General features: G+C 45.5%; 1 protein-coding gene across 1 annotated transcript in view; it reads right to left on the bottom strand.

Moving 5' to 3' along the window:
- Positions 1–20548, bottom strand: part of CDRT1 (CMT1A duplicated region transcript 1) — a 28399-nt gene extending 7851 nt beyond the window's left edge. Inside the window, exons 1-10 of the mRNA XM_034790262.1 lie at positions 19838–20548; positions 17320–17502; positions 16841–17059; positions 16612–16739; positions 13013–13135; positions 9985–10094; positions 6395–6598; positions 5074–5195; positions 4326–4474; positions 1453–1595 (exon numbers count right to left, since the gene is read on the bottom strand). Of these exons, the coding sequence (XP_034646153.1) occupies positions 1453–1595; positions 4326–4474; positions 5074–5195; positions 6395–6598; positions 9985–10094; positions 13013–13135; positions 16612–16739; positions 16841–17059; positions 17320–17502; positions 19838–20375 (1919 nt within the window). The 5' untranslated portion in view covers positions 20376–20548. The remainder of the gene's footprint in view (positions 1–1452; positions 1596–4325; positions 4475–5073; positions 5196–6394; positions 6599–9984; positions 10095–13012; positions 13136–16611; positions 16740–16840; positions 17060–17319; positions 17503–19837) is intronic.
- Positions 20549–22030: the final 1482 nt, after the last annotated feature.

Raw genomic sequence — 22030 nt, 5'->3', positions numbered from 1 at the left:
ATGGTGATGTAGTCTTATCACAGCACAGTTAAAATCACAAAATGTCATGATATGCAAAGGGAATGGTTTCCACAACAAAACTAATGCCTCCATGTTTCACATATGCACTATCTTCTGTTTGTCTTTTCTGCTAAAATATGTAGCTTAACATGCTGTTGAATATATATTAGAGGTTCCTGAAATTTTGGTGTATCTGGATCCCATTTTATCTTAAATCATCCCTGCTTCTATGTCAGTAGCAAAGAGGTGGGAATGATCTTGTTTTCCTGAACTCCTTGACTCGCAATGGGTCATTTGCTCCTGGACTGGGATAAGAGCACCCCAAATTTAGGTGGATTGAGTCCTAGATGTTAACATTCGTCATGGCTGGGAGCATTTGCATCTAAGTCTTTAAAGTTTACATCCAGAAGGCATAAGATCTGAATTAGTTTTTCTGCCAAAGAATTGTGTTTTGTTTATTCTGTTTTTTCACCTGCCCTCACATCATACTAATTATAGGCAGGATTAGTATCGCCACCTATTTTTAAGGTTGCCTGACACTTCCTGTTATAAGACCCACTTTCCAGTGGCTTATAACTCTGTCTAACTGTAACTGCGCTGAAATTTACCATGTTGGGTGTCTGCCTCACGTTGAATGTTTTTGAGAAATTTCAGTCAAAATGATTTAGCTGTTTCGATAACAAGGCAAAGGAAAAACACATTGTTTTTCTCCTTATTAAAAATGTTGTGACCTTTTATTGAACAATTCTAGTATCACCATGCTTTGGAGCAGGGACTTGAAATTTGGCAGTATATGAGCATGTACTAAAATACCGTATCATAATGCATACGCGTAAGAGCACTGATTTAAGGTTGCACAGGCAACCTTAATTTTGGCATACCCTAACTTTGGAGTTTTCGACTTTGCAACCTTAATAATGTTTCGTGAAGGTATATTATCATCATGGGTGAAATCCTGGCCATATTGGAAGTCAATGGCAAAACACCCATTCACTTCAATAGGGCATGGATTTCACCCCTTGTATTTAGTCGATCAGTGCTTTTCTGTACACTTGAGGACCTCTTCATCACCATATATAATATCATACATAATAGTTTTCCCAAATGTCTAGCTTTATTGTGTCATGGGACAACATCGAATGCTGCTATTCCCTTGTGAAGGTAAGAGTTTTATGCAAGATACACAGTCCTAGGACTTTGATTCCATCTGTTCTGCAGGGGATTCCTTACTCGGGAGTCACTGTTCCATTGAATAACAGTGAGTTCCTGTAAAACAAAAAACCCCTCCCTGCAGGACAGGGAAAATTTTAAAGTGTTAGGACTGTGAATTAACACATTCTCTATGTAGACATATTCTTAAGCAGGTAACAGAGTTCACTTTATTGAGTCAGAACTATAGGAGACATGTAGACATTTGTTATTTGTGTCTTCCAACATGTGAATGATACCTACTGTGGATGCCTGAAAGCCATTAGACATCGCTTATGTTTTCCCACCATGCTCCATCCCAGGACAAATCCATCAGAGCTTCCTGTCACTAGATGCCATTGATCAAAGGCCAGGGATTTTACTGGGCCTTGGTGCCCTTCTAAGGTCTGGAACATCAAAAAGCCATATGTCACATAGTGTAACATACTATAAGAATTCTGGGCATACACATAGCCCTAATCATTCTCATATTACAATCACAATACTGCCCTCCTATGCTTTATAATGGATTCTATAGAGGATTACAATATGCACTTTGGTAATAGTTTTGATTCAGTTTTCACTGTGAGTGAAACATGCCAGGCTCACTCTTGGTGGCCAGACAGTAATGTGGACTTATTCATTCATTGGCCAGGATCACTGTGTGTACTATGTGTAGGGCCCTATCAAATTCACGGCTATGAAAAACGTGTCATGGATCGTGAAATCTGGTCTCCCCCCCGTGAAATCTGGTATTTTGTGTGCTTTTACCCTATACTATACAGATTTCACAGGGAGATCAGCGTTTCTCAGACTGGGGGTCCTGACCCAAAAGGGAGTTGCAGGGGGGGGTCACAAGGTTATTTTAGGGAGGTTGCAGTAGTGCCACCTTTACTTCTGCGCTGACTTCAGAGCTGGGTGGCCGGAAAGCGGCGGCTGTTGGCTGGGTGCCCAGCTCTGAAGGCAGCACCCTGCCAGCAGCAGGGCAGAAGTAAGGGTGGCAATACCATACTATGCCATCCTTACTTCTGCACGGCTGCTGGCGCTGCCTTCAGAGCTGGGCTCCCGGCCTGCAGCCACCGCTCTCCAGCTGCCCAGCTCTGAAGGCAGCGCCACCGCCACCAGCAGCACAGAAGAAAGGGTAGCAGTACCACAACCTCCCCCACACACACACAGACACACACTCAATAACCTCACGATCCCCCCACTCCTTTTTGGGTCAGGACCCCTACAGTTACAACACCATGAAATTTCAGATTTAAATAGCTGAAATCATGAAATGTATTATTTTTTAAACCCTATGTCCATATTATTGCAGCTGAGAATTAAACTGAGACCTTTAGGGTCTGTTAAGCGAATAATCAACCAGGGAAGACAATATGAAACTGCCCTTAACCAAGCTAGTAGGAGCCGTATGTAAACTTGGGTCATTTAGAAATGGAATATCTTACCCTTGATACACATCTGTACATGCAATTCCATCAGACTCTTTTCCACCAATAGAAACTGCTTTTCACCTCTCAAAGAACACTTACTCTGAGCATACACTGGTATAACTGAAATCAAACTGGCTCTGATCTTTAAATTACAGTGCAGCTGTCTGGATATCCCTAATCTTTATAAACTGTTTTTGTTTCTGCTAGAAACAAATTTCATTTCTTGATGTAGGGTGACCAGATGTCCCGATTTTATAGGGACAGTCCCGATTTTTGGGTCTTTTTCTTATATAGGCTCCTATTACCCCCCACCCCTGTCCTGACTTTTCACATTTGCTGTCTGGTCACCCTATCTTGGTGTAACTATGCATCATCCCCAGCCCTGAAATACGGCTATCATCCAGAAAATCCCTGCTTGTGAACATTCACCCAAACAAAAGCTCAATCATATAAATATCTGCAAACAGCAAAAAATTAAAGACCAGATCAGATGTCAGTTTTTAATTTGGTGAATTGTTTGCCAATAGGCTCTTACACAGGTCAGCAATCACTAATTCTGTTGATCATCAGTTACCAGTTTCATACCTTTTTCTTTCTTTCTTTTTAAAAAACACCTTTGGTGTAAACAAAAAGCCATGACTAGTTGGGGTGAACAGATATGTAAAAGGTTGTTATAAAGAGGACAGTGATCAATTGTTCTCCATGTCCACCAAGGGAATCAGAGACTCATAGGGGTTAGAAGGGACCACAAGGTTCATCTAGTCTAACCCAAAAAAAAAAAAAAAAAGATTTCAGCTGTCCACATTGGCTTAGCTTGCAGCAAGGCAGATTTAGGTAATTAGGAAAAACTTTCTAACTTTAAGGATAGTTGAGCACTGGAACAGGTTACCTGCGGAGGTTGTGGCATCCCTATCAATGGAGGATTTTAAGAACAGGCTAGATGAATATCTGTCAGGGATGGTCTAGGTAAACTTAATCCTGCCTCAGTGCAGGGGAATAGACTAGATGATTTCTTGAGGTGCCTTCCAACCCTACATTTCTATGATTCAGTGTGTAGTAGAGAGAGAGAGCCTGGTGTAAGATCTGAGGCTGTGAATCAAAGTCAGGCCATGTATTAAAGCAGATGTTTGCAAATTCACTGTCCAGTACGTGAATTTGGCAAAGTTGTTGCTAGTGTACTAGGCTCTAAATAGTTGCATAAATATATTCCAGCTAGTACAGATACATCCCCCATCTAGTATAAGATAAGATGGTTTGACAAAACAATGAATAGGGATGTTTTGTTCCAGATATCAGGAACCAGGGGAGATAACAAACAGATGTCATGAAACACATAAGGTGGTGTGTAAGATGTTTTTTCCAGTTGTTTGTCTCAGTCTATAAATGCCAGGGTACCTCGCCTTAACCCTTTGTCCGGCCCAGGGGGCAGCAGAGAGTCCTGCTTGCTGACTGAGCTGAGTCCATTGTAACAGGCCTACATGTGTTAGTGTACCCATAGACATAGATTCAGGGAGCTAGTACTGTGCGTTGTTGACAATAAACCTTGCCGAGCGCCTTCGCCACTGAACCGAATCTGTGGTCTTTCTAGGTAGTACTATCGAGGTCTGCTGGGCCAGGTAGCTGCTCAGAGCTGGGACAGCACACAGAGAGGAAACACCCAAATACATTTCCAGAACACACTACGATTAGGAAGAAACATACCTTGATCAACACACATGTATCAACGTGCCACACTTTCACCAACCCTTTTTCGCAACCGCTCACAATGTGGGTGTTGTTGATTTTAGCTGTCCAAATGGCATCTTTGTGTTTTAAAGTTTTGATGCATCGCCCGGTGCTTAAATCCCACACTGTTAGGAGTGAGAGGGAGAAACATAAATAATGTCCACATTTATTTGTCTGTATCACTCTGGAAAATGTGAATACAAATTATTATTTGAGTCACAGTTGCACCTAGAGGCCCCAGCTGAGTTCAAAGCCCCCTTGTGCTAGGTGCTGCACAGAGACAAACCCTGCCCTGAAGCATTCACAATCTAAATAGAGAAAGCAACGGCGTATCATTATAAGCCCTGTTTCACAGGTGAGAACCTAAGGTCACCACAGGAAGTCTGTAGCAGAGCTGAGGACTGAATCCAGGTCTCTCAAGTCCCATTGCCATAACCACAATGCCATTCATATTGCATAAAACCACTCTAATAGGAGTTGCATGCGTGGCCATTGCTTGCAGAGCAAACTAAGCTCCATTGTGAGATTGAAATCCACCCCCTGGTTTCCATGCTGGTTGTCAGGGTCACACACTGTCTGTGCTATAAAGATACATATTGGGCCACTTTCCCTGCTGGTCTAAACCAATCCAAACCCCTTTACTGTTACCGCTGGGATTTGGAATGTGGCTGGCGGTGGCCTCCCCAGCAAAGCCTTGGGGCTATTTCGGCGATTGCTTGCTCACCTTTGACCATGCAGTCTCTTGCTCCTGACACAACCCTGTTTTTGTACACGTCCAGGCAGGTGATGGTCCCCGAGTGACCGTTAAGGATCTTCACACAAGCCCCAGTGAATATATTCCAGCATCTGCAGAGGAAGGGCCAAGAAGGGGAGAATCCTGTGATTTGTTAATTGTTAATTAATGACTTATTTGTTATTATTGCCTGGTTCTCCTCGCATATACACTGGTGTAAGTCAGGAGTAATTCCACTGAGGTCAGTGAAGTAACACTGAGAAAAGCCCGATGGAAGGGCAGTAGAATCAGGCCCTAATATTTAGATACTCGATCTTATATTTTGTTCTGGTGGCACCAGGTCCGTCATGGTCACATACATCTAGATTGCTTCTCTGGCTACCCAGCAATGGCTACCTCTGACCTCCAAATGTAACAATCCTTCAGACAGCCCCATTTCCATCTAGCAGCTGCCAAGAAGACTTACAGCTGCTTCACTGAGAAAACCCAAGCACATGGATACAGCAAAGACCATCCCATGTTGAATCAGGTGGGAGACAAAGACTCCATATCTGTGTAGACTCTTTCCCCTCCTATTAGACTGATGTGGCCTTTGAAACAGGCCCTGCCATTGTCATCCCAGAGCAGGAGAACCTGACTTGGGTTTCCGCTTTTGGGCATAATGCAGGGCTATTGTGGCAGCAGATTATTAGTATCCTAAGAATTAGTGACAGAGATGACATAATAAGACTTCCCCTTCCCCAACTTCAATGAGGACATGGATCCTGACCTACACCAGTGTATGCCCCTGCGAAGTGTAAAGCTGCCTCTATACTTTCTTCCAAGTGCACTGGAAGGTGGTCAGATACCACAGCAGTGAGTTGGTATCAAAAGGATGGGAAGATTAAAAAAAAAGCCTCCCAAACTTCAGGGGTGAATTCCTGGCCCTATTGTACTGAATGGAAGTTTTGGCATGGACTTAAACAGGGCCAGGATTTCACCATGGATGCTAATCAGAAACAATGTCTCTGGTTTAGAAATATTGCAACAATCGGTTTTCCTGGCATACTTTGCTACTTCTTCTTCCAGTGCTGGATGAAACGGGAAAGCACAGAGGGGGAATGTCCTGCTTGAGCAAGGGAGTACACTAGGATATCTATGATGTGTTTTTCTTCTCCCCTTATTACAGTCAGAAAATGGGGGGAGGGGAGGATTCTGGAAAAAATGCCCAATGTTGGGTTTGGTTTTGGGTTTTATGCTTAAAATTTCCTTTCACTAGATCATTTCAAACTGGATCACTCTGCCCGGTGACCCTCGTATCAGCACTGCTCACCGGATGCTGAGATCAAAGCTCGCGCTCAGCACGAACCCTTTCTTCTCATTGAGGAACACTGCCTTGATGCTCCCAGCATGGCCACTGATCACAGGCGGCACTTCCTTCAGCTCCAACACGTCAAGGAACCTGACTTTGCGGTCCAGTGAGCCAATGGCAAGCAAGTTCCCACCACTGTAGTGGATTACCCTGTGTGGATCCGACCTGGGTAAGCAAGCAGAGACTGAGGAGAGCATCTGCCAAAGCATTACAGGGCTAGCCAGGAAAGCACTGTTGGCTGTTATTTACAGGCACCTCTATTGTGCTCAATGCTGCAGTATCTCAGCTCAGTGAACAGAATTGATGGGCCATCCTGGAAAGGTACCCAGAACCCCTCAAGGTGCCAGTGGGAGGGTTGCTGATAGGGCCGTCCTTACCCATACACAAAGTACGCAGCTGCGTAGGGCACCAAGAAATTAGGGGCACCAAATTTCTTGGTGCCCTACACAGCTGCGTGCTGCTCCAGCCCCTGCTCCGCCTCTTCCTCATGGCCATGTCCCTGCTCTGCCCCAGCCCCGCCCCCACTCCACCCCTTCCCCCAAGCCCCCGCCCCTGCTCCTCCCCTGCCCTGCCTCTTCCTGCCCCTGCTCTGTCCCAGCCCCGCCCCCACTTCACCCCTTCTCCAAGCCCCTGCTATGCCCCTGCCCCCACTCCACCCCTTCCCCTGAGGACTGCAGCAGAGGTCGGGTGTCCTGCACTCACTGGGCGGTGGTAAGTGGAGCGAGACGGCCACAGCCCGCTCCGCGCCGCCGGCTCCCATCCGCACTGCTGGTGAGTGCTGGGGGCGTGGTTCCCCCCACCCCCCAAGCCCCAAGGCTGGGATCCAGGGGAGCAGAACGGAATGGGCTGGGGCCGGGTCGCTCCACTTCCCGCCGCCTGATGAGTGCGGGGTCGGGCCTGCCCTGCACTCACCCGGCGGCAGGAAGTGGAGTGACCCAGCCCCAACCCACTCCACTCTGCCGGCTCCTGCTGGGGGGTGGTTCCTCCCTGCCCCCCAAGCCTGCTCCTGCCCCCCTGTGGAGGCCTTCCCCCACAGAGGCCTGGGGCCAGCCTCCCTTCTTTCACCTCCCCCCCCCCCGCGAGGAGGCTGCGTAGGGCACCAGAATGGCTAGGGATGGCCCTGGTTACTGAGACCCAAGGTTTCGGCTGATGTTTGTATATAGAGCAGGGGTAGGCAACCTATGGCACGCACGCCAAAGGCGGCATATGAGCTGATTTTCAGTGGCACTCACACTGCCTGGGTCCTGACCACCGGTCTGGGGGGCTCTGCATTTTAAATTAATTCTAAATGAAGCTTCTTAAACATTTTAAAAACCTTATTTACTTTACATACAACAATAGTTCAGTTATATATTATAGACATATACAAAGAGACCTTCTAAAAATGTTAAAATGTATTACTTGCACGCAAAACCTTAAATTAGAGTGAATAAATGAAGACTCGGCACACCACTTCTGAAAGGTTGCCGACCCCTGGTATAGAGAATAAATCATAGAGGGAAAGGGGATGAGACCCACTGGGGACTGCTGACCCACTATTTCTGAAATTGAGTCACTATAAAGCCTTTATACAAGGGCATCTTTGGGGGTCAGGGTTCCCCGGACACAGTTTTTTTAAATGCCAATTCTTGCAGCAACAATGTATCAAAATATACATATTTCAGGTTTTGCTTATACATGTGTCCACACATACTGAGACACACATCCTGTGATACACCCTTAAACACACACATACACACAGCTGAGACACAGCCTCATGCACACACCAAGACTCTCACAGGCTGATACAGTCGCCCACACCCCCCTCTACACACACACTCACACTCTCAAACTGACTTGTACACACAGTAAGCTGGATCCTCCTATAAATACACCGACTCGTATGTACATACAGTCAAAGGGGAGTCTCCTCCTTTAGATCATGTGGCAGGAGCATAAGTGATGGGAGCAGAAGATTCTGAGTTCTAATCCTGCTTTGCAGATGTAATGGGTGGCAGAAAGTGCTGCTTAGGGACTAGATTTTGCTACCCTTGGTCACATTGGGTAGTACCTTACTATAGAAATACTTCCACTGATTCCAGTGAAACTAATATTGGGGAAGGCATGCGTAAGAGGGGCAGAATCGAACCCTGAAATTTGGACGCAAATCATGAGTAAGTTACACACCCTGTAAATAATGTGAATCTTATTTTTCATGCAGGGACTTCTACACTAGTTCCATCAAAACTTGGAATAAATAACAGCAACAGTTACCCTTAGAAAAATAAATATGCATAGGAAACTATAGCCTTGTCCACACTTGTGCACTAATAATACTCAGCACTTACTGGGCCTGATTCGCCCCGGCTTGTACCTCGTGTCTTCATTTTCACTAGTGCAAAGTGGGTGTAAAACACTATCATTCTGATCTGGTGGTGTTTCACAGCCCTGCTGCACAGGTGAAAATGACAAAAGAGTGCAGAGTTGTTGTAGCTGTGTCTCATAGACTTTAAGGCCAGAAAGGATCATCGTGATCAGCTAGTCTGACCTCCTGCACATTGCAGGCCACAGAACCTCACCCGCCCACTCCTATAATAGATCCCGAACTTCTGGCTGAGTTACTGAAGTCCTCAAATCATGGTTTAAAGACTTCAAATTACAGAGAATCCACCATTTACACTAGTTTAAATCTGCAAGTGACCCATGCCCTATGCTGCAGAGAAAGGCAAAACACCCCCATACTCACTGCCAATCTGACCTGGGGGGAAATTCCTTCCTGACCCCAAATATAGTGATCGGTTAGACCCTGAGCATGTGAGCAAGACCCAGCAGCCAGACACCTGGGAAAGAATTCTCTGGAGTGACTCAGAGCCCACCCCATCTAGTGTCCCATCAGCAGCCATTTGCTGCTAGCAGTGGCAGATCAGCTACATTCTGCTGGTCCCAGGATATTAGCGAGACAAGCTTGTCTCTCTCACCAGCTGAAGTTGGTCCAATTACAAGATATTACCTCACCCGCCTTATCTCTCTAACAGAATGAAGACATTCTCTGATCGCTCCTGTCAAACATTACCCCCATTTTACTGATTGGGAAACTGTAGTGACTCACTTCAGAAGCAGTTGCATCAGAGCCAGAAAGAGAATGCAGGAGTTCTGGGCTCCCATTCTGGTGCCCAACCATTAGGCAAAGCTCTTTCCAAGCCTCGCTAATTTTGAAAGCTGATTTTGCGATGTGGTTCCTATGCAGTTAACTGCCAGCTTAGAGTGTCCAGGGAACTCTCCCTGAACAGCCTGATGGCAGAGGCACGGTCAAGGCTAGTCCTTTTAGCAGGATTTGGATATAGTTCTGCAGCACCCTTGTAGACCACTTGACCAATAGTGTAGAGTGGATGCAAACTGTGCTACCCACTGGTGAAAACAGGATTTAAGGGGAGGAAAGGCACCTGCAGGAATCCCAGGGTGACATGACTGGCCCTATAGATTTATAAAGAGCTTTGAGATCCCCAGACTTGGAGAGGGGTTGCCAGTGCTAAGTGTGGTGACTGAAGCAAGGGTGCGTGGCATGTACATACTGGTCTGTAAGGACACGAACATTATAGGAGCCGCAGAAGATGTTTCTTTCCTCCAGCTGGACAGTTTCAGTCATCTGGCCATGATAAGCCGCCTGTAGGTTGTTCTCCTCCTAGGGACAGAGAGGAAATAGGAATAAATAACTCTGTTGGGAAGAGATTGCCTATTGCTCTTGCTCCTCAGTTACACTAAAGGGCCTTAAAGGTGATGGGGGACTGACCAGAGAACATGCCCTGTGCAGGCCCCTCCCCAGCCAACATAGAGGGCATGTTGGGTGCAGGACAGGGGCGTTCCTTGGAGTACAGTGTAGTAGAGCTACTCTCAGAATGTGTTATGGACAAGTCTTCGAAGGCAGAAAAAGTAAGGGGGTGGCTATTTTAGATTTGATTCTGACTAACTGGGAGGAACTGGTTGAGCATCTCAAAGGGGAAGGCAACTTAGAATTGATCACGAAATGACAGAGTTCATGATTATAAGGAAAAAAAGGAGCAAGAGCAGCAGAATAAAGACAACTTCAAAAAAGGACACTTCAACAAACAGGGAATTGGTAGATATGGGCTCATGGGAAAGAAATATAAGGGAAAAAGGAGTTCAGGAGACCTGGCACTTTCTAAAAGACACAGACTTTACAGCAAAACAGCAACCTATCCCAGTGCAGAGGAAAGACAGGAAGAACAATAAGAGACCAATATGACTCCATGTGGAGCTCTTTAATGACCTGAAAATCAGAAAGGAGTAGTACAAAAAGTAAAAACTTGGACAGATTGCTATGGATGACTATAAAAGAATAGCACAAGCTTATAGGGACAAAATCAGAGTGGCTAAGTAACAAAATGAATTACAACTAGCAAGAGATGTAAAAGGCAATAGAAGAGATTCTGTAAATGGATTAGAAGTAAGAGAAGGCTGAAGGAAGGTTTAGGTCCATAACGGGGAAAGAGAGTGAATAATGGATGAAACAGAAGGCTGACATGTTTGATGCTTTTTTTGCCTCAGTCTTCACTAAAAAGGTTAATTGTGACCAGATGCTTAACAAAATTAATATTAACAACCGGGGGGAAGGATCACAGGACAGAATAGGGAAAGAACAGGTTAAAGAATTATTTAGACAAGTTAAATGTATGCAAATCAACAGGGCCTGATGGATATCCCTTAGAGTTCTTAAGGAATTAGCTGAAGCAATATCTGAACCATTAGCAATTATCTATGAGAACCCATGGAAGGTGTGGGGTCCCAGAGGACTAGAAAAGGGCAAATATAGTACCTATATTTAAAAGGGGGAGGAGAGGAAGAGCCGGGGAATTATAGACCAATCACCCTAACTTTGATACCCAGAAAGATACTGGAACAAATTGTTTAACAACAAATTTGTAAGCATCTAGAGAACAATAAAGTGTAAATAATAGACAACATGGATTTGTCAAGAATAAATCATCCCAAAACAATCTAGTTTCCTTCTTGGACAGGATGACAGGCCTAGTGATGGGGGGAAGCAGTAGATGTGATATATCTTGATTTTAATAAGGCTTTTGACACAGTCCAACATGACATTCTCATGAGCAAACTAGGGAAATGTGGGATAGATGAAATTGGTATAATGTGGGTGCACAACAGATTGAAATACTGTTCTCAAAGAGTAGTTATCAATGGTTCACTCTCAGACTGAGAGGACATATCAAGAGGGGTATTGCAGGGGTTGTCTTGGGTCTGCCGCTATTCAATATTTTCATTACCAACTTGAATGAAGGAATATAGAGTCAGCATAAAATTTGTGGATGAAACCAAGCTTTGGAGGACAGGATTAGAATTCAAAATGATCTTGATGAATTGGAGAATTGGTCTGAAAACAATAAGATGAAAATCAATAAAGGCAAGTGCAAAATATTACACTTAGGAAGGAAAAATCAAATACACAACTATAAGATAACAGTCTTCAAATATGTTAAGGGTCATTATACAGAGGATGATGGTCAATTGTATTCCATGTCCACTGAAGGCAGGACAAGCAGTAATGGGCTTAATCTGTAGCAAGGTTAGATATTAGGAAAGTCTTTCTAACTCTCAGGGTAGCTAAACTGTGGAAGAGACTCCCAAGGGAGAATCCCCATCACTGGAGGTTTTTAAGAACGGGTGGGACAAATAGCTGTCAGGAATTGTCTAGGTTTACTTGGTCCTGCCTCAGCACAGGGGGTTGGATTTGATGACCTCTCGAGGTCCCTTCCAGCCCTACATTTCTATAATTTCTATGAATTGGGGAATAACTGGATAAGCAGTGGCACTGCAGAAAAAAATCTGGGGGTTATAGTGGATCACAAACTGAATATGAGTCAAAAATGTGATGCTGTTGTGAAAAAGAGAAATATCATGCTGGGATGTATTAATAGGAGCATCAAATGCAAGTCACGGGAGGTAATTGTTCTGTTCTATTCAACACTGGTGATGCCTCAGCTAGAGTATGTGTCCAATCCTGGGTGCCACACTTTAAGAAAGGTGTGAAGAGATGGTAGAGAGTCCAGAGGAGAGCGACAAGAATGATTAAAGGTTTAGAAAATCTGACCTATGAGGAAAGGTTGAAAGAACGGAGCATGTGCAGTCCAGAGAAGAGCAGATTGAGAGGGGACCCAGTAACAGTCTTCATATATGTAAAAGGTTGTAATAAAGAGGATGGTGATCAGTTGTTCTCCATGTCCACCAAGGACAGGACAAGAAGTGACTGGCTTAGTTTGCAGCAAGGGAGATTCAGGTTAGATATCATGAAAAGTTTCTAACTATCACAATCATTAAACACTGGAACAGGTTGCCAAGGGAGGCTGTGGAATCCCTGTCACTGGAGGTTTTTAAGAATGGGTTAGACAAAAATCTGTCAGGGATGCTCTGGGTATACTTCATCCTGCTTCAGTGTGGGGGGAAGGACTAGATGACCTCTCAAGGTCCCTTCCAGCCCTGCTTTTCTATGATTCTGCTTCCCAAGATCCAGAGGGGCTGCTCTCTCTTACCCTGAAAGGCCCTTTGGATATACCTGCAACATACCTTTCCTCTGCGTTTCCATCTGCGGCCTCTTGCTGGGATGATGTCCCCGTCTTTATTTATCCTTGGAATTACAACATTGGTCATTTTAGCATAGCTGGGAATGACTCCCCTAGGACATGACCCCTGGAATAAACATCAAAGGACGTTGGTGTCATTACTACACAGGCCAAATCTACAGTAAGAGGGGGAATAGAAAGCAGCACTTATTTTCTTCAGTTCAGAACTACATACACTTCTGTGGGCTCATGTATAGGAAGGCTGAGCTGCATGCGCTGGTTTGTTATTGATGAGTTTCTTAAGCACATTGGGCTGCACACACTGATTTGTTCTTGTAGGGTTGCTCCTCAGAGCTGGTACTCACACACCGGTTTGTTATTGTAGTGTTGGGCCTCAGATCTGCTGTGCACATGTTTATTTATAGGTTCTCAGGAGCAATAAATGGGATAGACAGCAAGACACGCAGCCTGACTTTTCACTGAGATGTTTTTACTTCGAGCTGAGTGTGATGCCTTTATCACCAGGGGCTGTGACTAGTGATCAAGGTCATTTATTCCAAATCAATTCTAATGAAATTTCATTGCTAAATAATGACTAACACTTTTTTATTTGAGAGCAGTTGTCTCACAGCCCTGCCTCCTATTTAAAGGTGCAGCTCTCCAGCAATGGAATTGTAGATACATACTACATAATACGCAGGAACATGACCTTACCAGAGAGGTGGAAGCATTGCAAAACAGCTGAATTATTTGAAACCCAAATATTTGTGACTCAACCTGAATCCTCGGCAAGGAAGAGGATTGTATAGATCTTGGCTGCTGGTTAAAGGGTTCCTGGGCTGGAACCCAGTGTAGAGGGTGGGCCTGGGTTCTCCTCCCAATCCCTAGGAAGTGGTGCAGGACTGTTGCAGATGCCAGCTGGTCCACTGAGACTTTGATACTATATAGTGACCTAGACGGAGGGCTGAGTCATGAAGGTGGAGCACTGTGAATTAAGGGAGGAGAAACCACTGCAGCAACAGAGTGCCCATTGGCAGAGGGCACCATATGGGAAGAAAGCTGCTATGCCATGCCTGGCCAGGAGGAGGTGCTCTTGTAGTGAGTGAACACTGTTACAGGGCCATTCACATTAACAAAGCTAAAGTCAGCTCACACAAGAGGACAATTGTTATTGCAGCTTGGCAAGATGTTTGCTGGAGACTTTAATAAAGCATTGGCCAGTCACTGATGAAATAATGCCATATAGTTAGCTGCTCGTGGCCAACATATATTCCAGGTATCCCACACAGTGCTCAATTTGTACCAGGCACCTCTGGCCTTGGCAGTTCGCAGCCCTGGCACTCTGGCCTTGCTGCATCAGTTACGAATGTAAAAAAATTGCTTGAACCTCTTTCATTGCAAATTAAGCACTGATCCCACATCATCATGAAGGTCTATTGATAATGGCTTGTAGGCTGATGTCAACTCCCTAGAGAATAAGTTGGTCAGCAGACTAGGATACTCACAGGTGTTCTGTCCTAGGGAGGAGCAAGGTGAAAACTACCATCATCAGCCGCCAAGCAGAGGTCTGAGACTGAGAGAGGAGAGGAGGGGATTTGGGGAAAGTATGCCTAGCATCACAGAACACCGTCTTCTCCAGATTGTTAGGCAGTGGTGCTGAAGTCTGGTGTTCAGTCCTTCTAGACTGAGAGGATAGAGACCCACCCCACACCAGGCCCTGGTGGTGGGAGCGTATGTGATGTGTGGGACAGCAGTATGTTTCCAAACCCATGTAGAAGGGGCTGCCTGCCTGTCTGGTTCCTGCTCTGATTCCCTCTGATCGGTGCAGATGGTGGGGGCGTGATCACACCCAGGAAAACACACTGAGTGATTCTTTGTTCCTGGAATTCATGTGTATATTTTCAGTTCCCACCTCCTTGCTTTGGGGGTCAAACAGATCCTACATCCCTAAGTAAATCTCATCCCAGGCTGCCCTGTTCAGGCAAAATTTGGAGTCAAACCCATAAAGGTATGTAGGGCTCCCAACCAAACTCACTAAGGGGCAGAGCCCCAAACTGTATCTGTATCAGCTTGGGCTCACCTAATACTCACCGTATAAATGAACATATAAATGAACTTTTCATCAAGCCTAGCTTAGGTGTCAGTGTGAAGGGAGTGGGTTTCCATGCTAATCTCCCTCACACAACATGCACCATGGAGTATAATCCTAAAGGTTATCCTTTCCTGGGATTTGCCTCTATTCTTAACTTAAGCCCTGTGGCAGGACTGCACTTACAGATATAAGCCGTCAGCCCATATTTCTGTTTTTTAGGGCTTTCTCCTTCAGGACCGTATGTACATGTGTAGTGAGGCTGAGTGGCCTCCCTCTGAGCAAGGGAGCCTTACATGCCCCTTTGGGGGGTGGAGCCTAGATTTCTCCACACCCCTCGCCAGAAGTACCAGGGCGTGGACGGAAGTATAAAAGGCTGGCCCTGCAGCTCAGTTGGGGGAGAGCCTGCAATGCAGGAGAATGCTCGGCCTGTTCTCCAGAGGCCCCGAGAGGAACCTGCACCTGGCTGTTCCTGATCCCCAGGTGTGGATGACGACTAGCCCGGAGTACCTCCTGCCGTTTACCCCGAAAAACTGGAAGAGGCCTGGAGGCTGCAGGTACCAAACCCTGGGGAGGCAGGAAGTAGCCCAGAGGCAGCCACAGAGCAGTCGGCTGCAGAGCGCAGCATGGCTCAGTCGGCATGTTGCGGCTGGATCCCTGCTGACACGGGCAGCCAATCCTGCCCCTGTCAGGGCCCTGGGCTGGGATGCAGTGGAGTAGGGTGGGCCCATGTCCCTCTGCCACCCCACCCTGGGTGGCTGACCCTCTACATGGTGCAAGGAGGCTATAGCCCAAGACAGGAGCTCCCTTACCACTCACCTTAGAGACTGTTTGCTGGCTGCCTGAGCTCTGCCCAGGCCCCAGCCAGCCCTGATAGACTGTAGTTAAGGGCTGACCACTTGAGCTACCCCAGTCCAGGCTACAGCCTGATATTGACTATTTACTGCGCAGCCCTACTGGCGCTTTTGCCTGTTTTAGACACTCTGGTCCTGCCTCCAGAGGACTAGCCTGAGCGGCCTCCCTCCGACCGGGAGAGCGAGGGAGCATTACAACATGCCTCTAGCTTTCTCTTTCCACAAAGAGGCTCTCAGCACTCTTATGTTCCTGAGTGGATCTAATTAGACCCACCTGGTCTGGGTTGCCTCAGGGAGTCAGTAGAACAGCTCTGCATCCCCTTACAGGGCCCTAAAATCCAGCACATGGTTATGCTCTCATCTGTGACCAAAATCTTTGGTACCAATCTTGCTGATAAGCCCCTGCTCAGAAGTAGCAGACTCTCAAAGAATGAGTAAAGGCTTTTCCACTTCTGAAGGTGTGATGATGACTCTAACCTAGCCTGGCTCTGGAGAGTGAGGAAGAAGGAAGACTACAACAGGGTGAAACTGGGAGGAACATCCCCAGGGCTCTAAGGCACGTTGGACCCTCCCATCTATTTGCTAGGGCTTGAGGGGGAAAGGAGCTATACTGTAAGAGCCAGGATGGCAGAATGAGAGGCAAAAGCCAAGGCACAGTACCTGCAAGTACACAATCTCTTCCACGACTAGGCTATGCGACAGATGTTCCTGCTTGACCTGTTTGGCCAGGAAAGCCCAGTGCTGGTTCACAGAAGTGCACCTGTTCAGGCTCTTTGTATCCAGAAACCCTGAGGAATTACAAGGAGAAGCTGGTTAACCCCAAGCTATGGTCATATAGCATTGATGTGCCCATGGGGCAGCTGTGCTTGGGAAGAAAGAGGGGCCATACCCAGGATGTACTTGGACAGATGGGTCGGCAGGCAGCGGATGAAGTCCTTATACTTGTTGACATTGGAGGCTGACTGGAAAGCTGCAGGGACAACGGCGGAGGCTGGGTCGATTGAAGACATGGAGGATATATCATCATCCACTGACGCAGCTCTCTCATAATGCATGTGTGCCAGGTCTCTGGGCCAGAAGCACGGTATCTGCCCTTGGACACCTATGCCTGGGGCAGCAGAATCAATAGCATGTTAAGGACTCCCAGGAGTGCCTGAGCCTTGGGGTATAATCATAATATCAGTTGTTATTAACTACCAAACCTGCTCCCCCTAATTTCTCATTACCCCACAGCTCCCCAGGATATTTTCAGCACTCTGAGTTCTATGGTAGCTGAAGGTACGTCATGAAGAACAACCCACCCTGTCCACTCTTGGACTTTGAAGTATCTGAGATAACACCCCACATTAGCTCCTTTTGTTACAGTACCTATATCGCTAAACTGGCTGGTTCCTTCTGATGAGACCCCACTTTCTAGGGCTGTGGAAGATGTCAGGAAGGATTGAGATGTGGGTCGCAATTGCACCTGGGAGCTGGATTTCGTGTGTTCCTCTAGCTTGAAGCTGCTTTGGGTCTCAGTGAAGACCACCGTGATTTTGTCTTTCTCGTCCTCTGAAAGAATTGCGCAAACATAGGAGCAATCAAATCAAACAGAGCTAAATCATGGGTCACAGAGGTAGAGATGAAAGGGACCTGTTAGGTTATCTGCCCCATTCCCCTTGGCTAGTGTAGGATTGGTTCCTTCAGGGTTTTGTCTAGGTGATTTTAAGGACTTGAGCATTTATGTCTCCACCATTTCGCTTGGAAGTCTTTTGCACAGTAGACCTCATATTAGAAAATTATTTCACCCCATTATTGCTAGTTGTACTCATTCCAGACCGCCCTATACAATTCCTCTCTTCCCTGGGTGTTCATCTCTTGCAGACAGTTACCGTGTTCCCACACATATATACCCCATCCAGTTCCTACAGGCTGGCTATGTGAGGGAGTCCTAGTTGTTTGCTAGAAGTAAACCTGGGTCAGGACTCCTGCCAGGTCTGAATCCCATCTGGCTCTGTCTGCCCACTGCCAGGGTTGCCTTTCTCCTCCTTCAGCTTCTGCTCTGCTACCGCCCATCACCAATCGCTCCCTGTGCTTGGAGACAGGAAGGATCAGGGAGGGGAAAGTTCTTAGGGATATAAGGGTTAACCAGAAGGTTTGTGATATAAATACAGCTATGAACAATATCTACAATCAATTGTGCTTTGCTCTTCAGCAATGATGCCTTGCATTGCTGGCCCAGTCACTTCACCATCTAAGATGACAAGCATGCCTAAGGGGAGGATAGTCAGAGCTCAAGCATCAGGGGGCTAGCTGATCACTGCAGGGGGACAGGAAGGAATCCGACCCCCATGTACCGTACATCACAATTGGCAAGGTGCATTATGGGTTTCTTTCCTCCTCCCTCTGATGCATCAATATTGCCCACTCCTAGCTGAAAGATTCCATATTTGAAGCCACTGAACCAGACCCTCAGCTGCTATATGCTAGTGTTACTCACCCCCACTTCATCTGACCTGATGTAACAAATCCTGTGCTTGGAGTGAGTGTGTGGAGGGAGTATTATCAGGAGAAACACAAGCTTTTGGTATTGGGACAAGAAAATAATTCAGTCAAACTGCAACAATCCAAGCTCCCCTGAGTCTCTGGTAGTTTCATTTGATGCAGGTGCATATATTCCCAAGCGGCCTGGTACCTCTGTCCCTGCTTCTCACATGCTGAAAAGAACCACTCTGTGCAAACAGCTTGTTTCCTGAAGAGGCAGGATCACAAACAAGTCCCAGGGCTAAGCTGTCATAGCCTCGATGAAATGCACAGAGCACCTGGGCTCCAGCCCGAGTGGGAACACCTACACTGCTGGTTTTAGTCCCATAGCATGAGCCCAAGTCAGTTGACCTGGGTTCTGAGACTTGCTGCCATGGGATTTTTATTTTATTTTTATTTTTTTGCTGTGTAGATGTATCCTAAGTCTCTTAATAACCAGATTCAACAAAATGTTAATAATTGCAAAAGCAATGATGTGCCAGAGAAAAGGTCATCTCTCCGTGATGCGGGGCATGGAGAATAGGAAAGCAAAGGAAGGGATTCAAACAGTGGGGGGAATCCTGGAAAACCTCATTGCCTTCCAGTCCCAAATAAAGTGATAATAAGTGAAAGCAATTGTCCTTTCAATATCACTAATGTGAACTAGAAAAGGCAGCAGAAGGGAAACAAACAAACACACCAGTAAAACTCAAGAGTAGATCTGATTTCACTGGATGTAGCAAAGTTTGCTGCTGGAGCTCCTGTTCTATCTAAATTAAAGTTTATGGACCAGATAACCAGCTGGTGTAAATCCAGGGAGCTCCACTGGAGTCAATGCAGCTGCACCAATTTACAACAGATAAGGGAGGATGTGGCCAGGTATTTGTGGATATTGTGCATTATTTTTATGGTTCTCATATCCTTTACTTTCTTCCCTCTTACCTATGCTCATTGAAAAGTAAAATAAAACCCTATTTGAAAATCTGTCCTATGGTCATTATGTTTCCAAACTTGTACTTAACTCTAGTAAGAGCATTTGCACCCCTAGGTACTACTTATAACTGGTTTTTAAGAACACAGGTAAGTGAATAGCAGCTTTAGGACAGGTTTTGCCACCATTACTCATAGTGAGTTAGTACCATACTCTGCAAGTGGTCTCTGAATTCAGTGGATCATATTCTCAGCTGGTGTAAAGTGGCAGACAATGGAACTACACTGATTTACTCCTGCTGAAGATCTGGCCCGATGCAGTTATTTGTACAGTAAAGTATCACACAGTGGTAGGGAATCAGAATCTGGCCCTTTGACTTTATCCTCTCTCCTTGGTTAATCCTGAAAGCCAGGGGTCAGTCTCTCCCGCCACCCAGCATGTCACTCTGTTTACCTGTTTCTCTTTTTGAGCTGGCACTCTGCTCTCTGACCAGGAGGACTCTGACCAGGTTAGCAGCTATAAACAGTAACTTAGGGTTACACATCTGAAGCAAGAGCAGAGTGTAGTTTGCTTTAGTCCAGTAGGAACAGTTTTTGAACCACTTCCAGGTCTCCAACATGGCTTTCTCTAGAGTTACTATATTCAAAGCCCGGTCAGAAGTGGACGTGGTCATGTCTTCTTTGAGGCTGGGGGTGATTCGGGACCGGCTGAAAGTGAAATCCTTCCCGTGGGAGGTCTGCAGGACTTTCTCAGCATAGTTTAGCAAATCCAGGCTGTTGAATCGCTTCACGATCCCCACCAGGAACTTCCTTTGGGAGACTTCGCTGGCCCGCAGGAACCACTCTTTGGTAGAGAAGACCCTCCAAGCCAAGACACATGTCTCACAAATTTGGCAAACAGGCACTAAATCTGTTTTCTTCTCACACCGCAGATCAGGAGCACAGTCCAGCCTGTATTCCAGGCTCTCCTGGTCCTTTGAGGTCTCTTTCATTGTTTCAGATCCAATTCAGTAAACAGGGCACTGAGCTGGGCAGTGGGAAAAGCAGAGAAACATAACCTGCTTTCTAATCGTCCACTTCCATCCTGTGACATTATAAAAATAATACTAAGAAACTGGCTGAACCCTGCGATGGATGAAGTAGCCACATCACACGCTGCTGTTTGTAGAACTCTTGTCTTTTATTGTACAGAACTCCTAGGAGACACAGTTGTTACCGTAAACCTCCTAGAATTTGCATGAACAAAATATCCTAGCAACTACTATACCGTATAGCTTGTAATATCCATGATGCACCAGTATCAAGACATTCATGGGATGATATGAAAAATTAGACACTATCCTTAGCTTGGATTTGTACCAAAGGTGTCTAGTTTGCATGTCTTTATTACTAATTATTATTATTATTATTATTATTTTGTCAGTATTTGTCTAAGGAAATTCTGCCTTATTAAGGGTTGCAAAAAACTGTTTTTATTAGAATTGTTTCAAATACTGGTCCCCACAAAAGTCCCATAATCCTTGCAATTAGATCCAAAAAAGGAAGGTGAGGGGGATTTTTTCTGCCTAGGTTTAATTATTGCAAAAAGTGAAAATACAGGTTTGGGGGGGGGGCTTATATCTCATATAATTATATTCTTGAAGTTTTGTTTTGAAGGCTTTTTATTGGGATTGAGTTTTAGCCTAAAACTGGCAGTCCAAAGCATTGTGCACAGATGACTGTTGTGCCCTCAGTTTAAAAAGAAAAAAGTAAAGTTTTGCAATAAAACGTTTCCTTAATAAAAAAAGGATAATCATTTAAAAACTGTAAATGCATGAAATATGAATGAGCCTCCTGCCCCCAGAATGCATAAAGCTGTGCTCTCAAATAGTTGGGAACTACATGCGATGGCCCCAAATCAGAAAGCACCTAAACATGTGCTTAAGTTTAAATCATGTGAGTAGCCCCGCTGAAGTCAATTTGATCTTGTGTTGGTAAAGGATGTGTCTTGAGCTCAACAAGGGGTAAGATGTTAACGAAATCCGTGTTCACTGTTCCAACATTAAACAGTTCAGCGTGGTCCGGGATTTTGTGTCAAGTTATTGCCGGCAAGGCAGCTCCCAGTGTAATAACCACCATTTAAAATATTTTAAACCTTCTATTAAAGACCCAGACAAAGAAGGAAAAACTGCTAAAGCATTTGAAATATAAATTCTTAAGTAAGATTTTTGTTGTAACAATACCCCTTTTTTCCCTTTCCCTTTAACTAGAGTTTTTATTGGGAGAAGCCTATGCTTGGCAGCCCTTTCAGTGTTATTAAAGATTGTATTAACTATCCTTTTGGCAGGGAAAGAGAAAAGGCTAGCTTAGATGGGCTAGAGCTGTTGTTGGAGTCCAATCCTGTCTCTTTTTAAGATGAAGCACAAAAGGGGAGAAAAAAGAACATCAGTGAGAGAGAGAAAAGGCAGCTTCTGTGTCTGGTGCTGATTTTCACTTGCAGCCTTGCTGCTGGAGAAACACAGGCCCAGCACATGGTCTCATCAGCAGCTCCAAGACCTGGCAAACTTGTACCAGAGTCGGGCTGTTTAAAGCATTGCTTTTAGCTGTCTTTATGCCCACAGGCTTACAGCAATGTTGCAAAAGATGGAGTTGTCTTGGCTCACTCAGC

Source organism: Trachemys scripta, chromosome 14 (genome assembly GCF_013100865.1).
Source record: "Trachemys scripta elegans isolate TJP31775 chromosome 14, CAS_Tse_1.0, whole genome shotgun sequence".
Lineage (NCBI taxonomy): Eukaryota > Metazoa > Chordata > Testudines > Emydidae > Trachemys > Trachemys scripta.
Note: the sequence above shows the minus strand (reverse complement) of the source record. Positions and strands in the feature narration are given on the sequence as shown.